The 6,052-nt window shown below is 49.1% G+C and overlaps 1 protein-coding gene across 9 annotated transcripts in view; it reads right to left on the minus strand.

The window, feature by feature from the left end:
* The window catches only part of phex (phosphate regulating endopeptidase homolog, X-linked), a 15,833-nt gene extending 10,299 nt beyond the window's left edge, over positions 1 to 5,534 (minus strand). The window contains exons 1-5 of one of the 9 annotated variants that reach the window (XM_011489129.4): positions 5,396 to 5,493; positions 3,549 to 3,666; positions 1,280 to 1,336; positions 1,045 to 1,206; positions 887 to 970 (exon numbers count right to left, since the gene is read on the minus strand). In XM_011489129.4, coding sequence (XP_011487431.1) covers positions 887 to 970; positions 1,045 to 1,206; positions 1,280 to 1,336; positions 3,549 to 3,594 — 349 coding nt within the window. In that variant the 5' untranslated portion in view covers positions 3,595 to 3,666; positions 5,396 to 5,493. Of the gene's footprint in view, positions 1 to 886; positions 971 to 1,044; positions 1,207 to 1,279; positions 1,337 to 3,548; positions 3,903 to 4,867; positions 4,959 to 5,280 lie in introns of those variants that run through there. The other 8 variants (XM_011489128.4, XM_078938710.1, XM_011489130.4 and 5 more) reach the window with 8 other exon arrangements.
* Between the last annotated feature and the right edge of the window lie 518 nt (positions 5,535 to 6,052).

A 6,052-nucleotide genomic window follows, 5' to 3' on the forward strand; every position in this document is an offset into this window, starting at 1 on the left:
AGACTTTCCAACACCGTCCAGTGACTGGTTTATGTCAGCAAAGTACTGTGCAATAAAAGATGTACACGTATGAAGTCAAAATGAAAGAAGTTTGCTGTGATGTTTACACGCCTGACGTCAGACCTGCCTCTCGTTTTTTCAAGTCTTGAAAAAGTTCTTCAAGTCCAATAGTTTGAACTCATTCTGAAGAAAAGGAGAATGGAGGAGCGTTTGATTTAGATTTGGTCCAATCAGATCAGTGATTAAGGTTTGATGGTGGTCACCATAGCGATGGGCAGACTTCCAGTGGGGTTCCATGCAGGGCGATGATGCTCAGCAGCAGCCGTTACCGTTCTGCTGCTTCAGCATGAATGAAACGCATCACTGTGGTGTTTGTAAAGGCCTAAAACATTAATACTACATTACCTCTGTTACCACGGAAACAAAGGATTTAAACTGGGCTTTTAGTTTTGGAAATGCAACAGAAAAAATGTCTAAAGTCTGTCTCACTAAAGGTTTTCCCATGATTCTCTGTCTTAACCTCCAGGAATCTCAGTCAGGGCTTCATCTCGTTTTACATTTGGCTTCAGCTTAAGTGTTGCGTTCATGAACGGTTTTTTTTCTGGAGTCCAACAAAGGTCCAAAAATGTCTTGAAGGTGTTTTGTGAAACAGGTCCTGTTCGTTTGCTGGACTTATCGGTACATTAACTGCAAGAAATGCTTTATCCCGGTCGGAACCTGAACCCGGTTATACGAGCGGATTCCTCTGGGGAAATGTTCTGCACAACTATTTGCATATTTAGCTAAAACGCACATTTTAGTTCAACATGCCAACGAAAGCAGTTCAGCACAGGTTTCCATCTGAAACCTTTGTGTTCCTGTGTGAGTTTGGCTGTTCCAGACTTACTTTCATTCATACATGAGCGATAGAGGATCTTGGCTTTGGTCACCGCCTCCAGCTCGCCTGCAGCTGACGGAGCCTCCAACAAGTCTGACGGAGGAAAACACCTCAGTTAGTCCTGCAGATCCGGCAGACGACCCGCATCCAGAACACTGGAGGAGAACCTTTGATTCTGAGATCCACTTGCTGCCTCAACCAGGGGTAAATGCCATACGAGGACGAATCTTCAGGAATGGAGTTCTCCTTTAACCAACCGCCACAAGCAAAGCTGTAGAAGTCCGTGCAGGGGTCCACGGAGCGATCCACCTTATTCAGGATGGAGCCCGCTGGGGGAGGAGAAGGGCTATCAGGTCACGAAGTCAACATTAAGAGAGCCGAGGTGGATTCAGAAGATCTCACCTGCTTCTACGCATTCTGGAGTCAAGCAGAACTGCTCCTGACTGGACCTTTGAGACACTGAAGGAAACCAAAACAGGATCAGAAACATGCAAACTACCAAATCCATGTGTCCAAAGGACCTGAAGGATGTATGAACCATTAGAACCCGTGCAGCCAGACGGACGTAAAATCACAAAGCATCATGTCGTTCTGGTTTCCAGGAGAAACCTTTAGGTTCTTTTTCAGTACTGACCCATCTTTATACCACACCTTCTTTAAAATAGAATCACATAAAGATCATTAATCAGAAAAAACCTCAGTTCTGTCAAAACTTCCTAAAATGTTCCAGGAAATGGGTTCTGGTTGTTCTAGCTCTTCTGGCAGATAGGTGGCGCCCTTCACTTTGGCTCAGTCTTGTAGATTTAGACCTTCACACTTGAAGAATTGGTGAGCGTTATTCTGAGATGTTTGTCAGCTCTGTGGAACAAATGTCAAAGCTTTGCAATGATGGCGTTCAGTGGGAGGAGTCAGAGTTTTCCCTCCAGGCTGAGCTGTGTGAGACGTTCATGAGCCTCCTCGTGTGAAGTTGTTCTGGGTTTGTGCCTTAAAAAATAAAGTGCCAAAAATAAAGGTTCCAGGAAACTTTGGTGGGACAGCTTTGGGTAAGTCGACCTCCTCCCTGACAGACGGCAGCAGGGAAAGCTGTGGGCCTTTGTGCTCAGAGCAAACAGCAGGTTTGCCCGCTGGCCCTCCCCAAAGGTCGTCCTGCAGTCCCTGAACGCCTCATCTGGCCCACAAAATCTGACAGAATTAGAAACCAAATCCTGATTGTGAACGGATGAGCGGAGCGTTGGAGAGCGACCTTGAGGTGGTTTGGATGCACTCATGCCAACTCAAATGATTAAAATGGGAATAAATCAGAGAAAACTGGAGACAGGACGCCTTTCCGTCCGAGGGGGCGACTTGGTCTGAAGGCGCCGGGATAAAGCATAGCTGCACTCCAGACTGCCACAAGTATGCGGCCGTCCCTCAACAACAAACCAGCCCGCCACCAGAGCCCCACCCTAACTGGGCCGCCTCTGCACATCAGCGGCTGCTCCCAAAGGCCGGAGGGATTCAGTCAAAGTGGGGGGGCGACAGATTCCCCTGGAGAAGCCTCCTGTCACATCAGCCAATCAGAATGCAGAGAAAAGAAACGTTGGTGGAGTTGAACTTTCCAAACCTCAAAGTTTGACTTTGTCACCCGTAGAAAGAGCCCCCCACCCCTTCCCACCCCCCCAGCTCAGGGGCCTCTGTTTCCAGAGAACATGACTGCGGTGTTGGTGGTCAGGCTTCATTTCCTGTGATTTTTCATGGTTCAGAAAAGACCAGAGAGGGAAGAGAGGGATTCAAACCATCAGCCTCAGCTCTGAGGGGGAAAAGAACACGAAATGTTCTAAAGAACCTGCCAGCTGAAATAAATGTTCTGCCAGTTTCTGTGACTCAAGATTATTTACCGAATCCCGTTTTCCTCAGATCTTTAGACACCAACGTCCGGTGTCTTAACCACATTTGAATGGCGTTTACATAAAGGCTTTACAGTCACACACACGTTCACACACTGATGGCGGCTCTGCTGCCGAACACTGGCGCCAACCCCCCCACCAGGTGGGATTCAGTGTCTTGACCAAGGACACTTCGACATGGACGGGCAAGGCAGGACTCGAACCTGCATTATTCCAACCATGGGTCGACCGCCCTACCGCTGCCCCACAGCCGCCCAAATATGCTGCTGACTCACTGAGGAAAAAAACCATTTCCTTTAAAAGTCACAGAAATAAATGTGACTGGACTTTAGAAACATTTCTCATCGTCGTCGTAGGTTTAGGGGATGTCGTCTGGACTTGGTTTAGAGTTCCAAGCCTCTTATCCAAGAGGCTTGGTCAATTCTGAATTAGCCACTTGGATAAGAGGCGAAACGTCTTCCAACTCTAAAACCAAGTCCAGATGACATCCCCTAAACCTACTACAATGGAACCAACCTGGATGAATGAGAGTCTTCATAGACATGTCTCATCGTCTCATTTGTGTTCGTTTCCAGGTGAGACACCTACCTGAGGTTCCTTCCAATCACAGCTCCCCTCTGCCTGATACCCCCAACCCCCAGCGAGAGCGCGTCAGCGCGCGTGAGGGACTGGAACCTTACATGACCCAAAAATAGTTTGACAGCAGTTTCCCTCTGCAGGGTTCCCACCAGAGTCCCGCGAAGGGACATGAAGGGAAACACGTGCGTGTGTTCGCGTGGACTCACCCAGTATGAGCGCGAGCAGCAGAGCGAAGCACAGACACGCGCACATGGCCAGAGAGATCTTGTAGAGGCGACCGCTGCCCCTCTCAGGTTTAAGCCCCGCGCCTCCTAAATGCTCCAGCTCCATGTCAGGGGTCAACAAAAACAGGGGAGGTCAACAAAAACAAGCGGGTCAACAGGTGCGCGCGAGCACACAGCTAAGAGCGACATTAACGGTCTAAAAGTTACCAAATGGGAACTTAGGCGCTGTGCGTCTGCGCGCAGCTGATCTAAGCTCGTGCTGCCGGCTGCTGTGCGTCTGCGCGCAGCGACTATGCGTCTGCAGCCGGTCCTCCCTTCTTCAGCAACTCCTCCCTCCCTCCCTCAGGGGGCATTTATGAGGACCCGAGGCGGGATGCAGACCTTATCTGGCAGCAGGTTCACGCGTGGATCTAATCTCGCGGACAGAACAGAGAGCTTCTCTGATCCAGCAGAGCGGAACATCACCGTTGACTTCATCCACAGTGGCTGAATGACAGCACCTGTCACTCACCTTCTGCCCACGTTCACGTGCCTAAATTCACGAAGTCCTTATATGGTCAGGACTTCCTGTTCAGCCAAAACCAGCCTTCCAGCAGGAGGGAGGTTGAGTGTGACTCGGGTTCCAGTGTCAGCTTGGATGCAGAGCTCCAGCTTGAATCAAAGTTCTGGTTCCGTCATGTTGGACCTTTGACCCTTTACACATGTGACAGACTCAGAACACGGCCCCCCACCAGCAGAACCACACAGTACCTCGGTGGTCTGCAACTTCAAGGAGTCGTTTGGAACCGTTTCTAAAAGACCAGAACCAGCGAGTTCTGAACCACTAAAATCACACGGGTTCAGATCAAGACACTTTATTTTTGTGGACATGACCTTCATAACATGTAAAGTGCTTCATTTTCTAAAACAAACTTATGTTTTGACAGAAGCACAGTTCACATGTGTGGTTCTGTGAAAAGAACACATGCTTACGGTTATTAATAAAGCACTCTCACAGATTAAACCTTCAGCCATCATGATGTTATCTGACATGATAACATCAGAACATAGATGACTAAAGCTGATTAAAGCAATATGACTGAAAGTACAAACACTTTGTTCTTGAAGGTTTGTTTGTCAGAACCAAAGAACCACAATAGAGGGATAACAGAGCGGCCAGCGGCTCTGGAGCCACTGAGGCCTGCGTACGCGTCTGCGGGGAGTTCTTAGCCAGAACGGAGCTGCATGTTGTGGTCTTTGAGCTTTATCTATCAATGTCTGTGAAGATGAAGCCATCAGCTTCCTCTTCTGTGTGCACCGACCTCCAGGAGAACCGACAGAAGCAGCAGTGCAGCGCTCCTGCACAGATGAAGCAGCGGCCGCCCGCTCGGCAGCCAGCGGGCGGCTGCGGGAACACCCTGCAAATGACAGCGGGTCTCAGACAGAGTCAGGAAGTGCAATCACAGCTCCACTTCCTGCAGGAGCTGCAGCAGGACCGGAAGGCGGTGTCCAATTAGAAGGAGGGCCCTGCAATCAGCTGACAAATGCCTAAGTTCCAGCAGATGCCATCCTGACAGACCGCAGGACCGTGACCTTCCTACTAAACACCACTTAGAGAACACGGAGCAGCTATTTTAAGGTGGAATGATGAGTGAACCCAGAACGTTTCCCACAAATGTTAGTTTTTTTCCTGGCAGCTGAATGTGGCGGACGACCACGCAGAAACGTCACTTACACAATCCAAGATGGTTCCACAGTCTGCTTTAAACTAGCAGCACCTTCTTCTTCAAGTCATTTTCATGTTTGGCTTTAGGGCAAGAATCCAAAACTTCCTGTTCTGGAGGACTGACCTGCAGCAGTTTGGTCCTCTCAGGTTCTTCTTGAACCTTCAGGCTGAAGGAAAAACTTTGACGTTCCTCTTCACTTCAGATGTTTGCTCGTTGAGCTCACCTGTCTGCTGGCAGGTGAGCTAAATGATGGGAGGAGCCATCCACTGTCTGTCGTGATCAGTGACGTCATTGGGTCGGGGGAGGGGTCCTGGATCAATGAATGCTTCTGGTCTAATTGTCCTGCTTTCACTTTAATGTCATGTTGACTTAATAAAAACTCAGGAGCCTGATCTGAGACGGAACCTCAGAGCTTTAGCAGCAAATGGATGGAGGTTCTGTAGATGAAGTTCTTCAAGTCTTGATTCTCTTTCTGTAAAATACCCCCCCCCCCCCCCCCATATGAGTACAGAAAATGGGCTTCCCTTAAAAAATAAATGCACTTAAAGGAGGAAGTCCAACATTCCACAGTTCAAGACGCCGGCCGTGTCAAGAGTCATCCATGAATGTGACCTATGACCCCCCCACACAAAGGGCTTGATGGACACACATAAAAATCTCCCTTTTAGTCCAAACTTGACCAGGGGCGGAGCTTGTCCACGCCTGTCTGACTGTGGAGAATGAAGCACAGACCTGCAGGATGATGTGTTCAAGGCTTCATCACCACTTCGGTGCCCAAGA

Source organism: Oryzias latipes, chromosome 20 (genome assembly GCF_053564925.1).
Source record: "Oryzias latipes strain Hd-rR chromosome 20, Olatipes_Hd-rR_3.1".
Taxonomy (NCBI): domain Eukaryota; kingdom Metazoa; phylum Chordata; class Actinopteri; order Beloniformes; family Adrianichthyidae; genus Oryzias; species Oryzias latipes.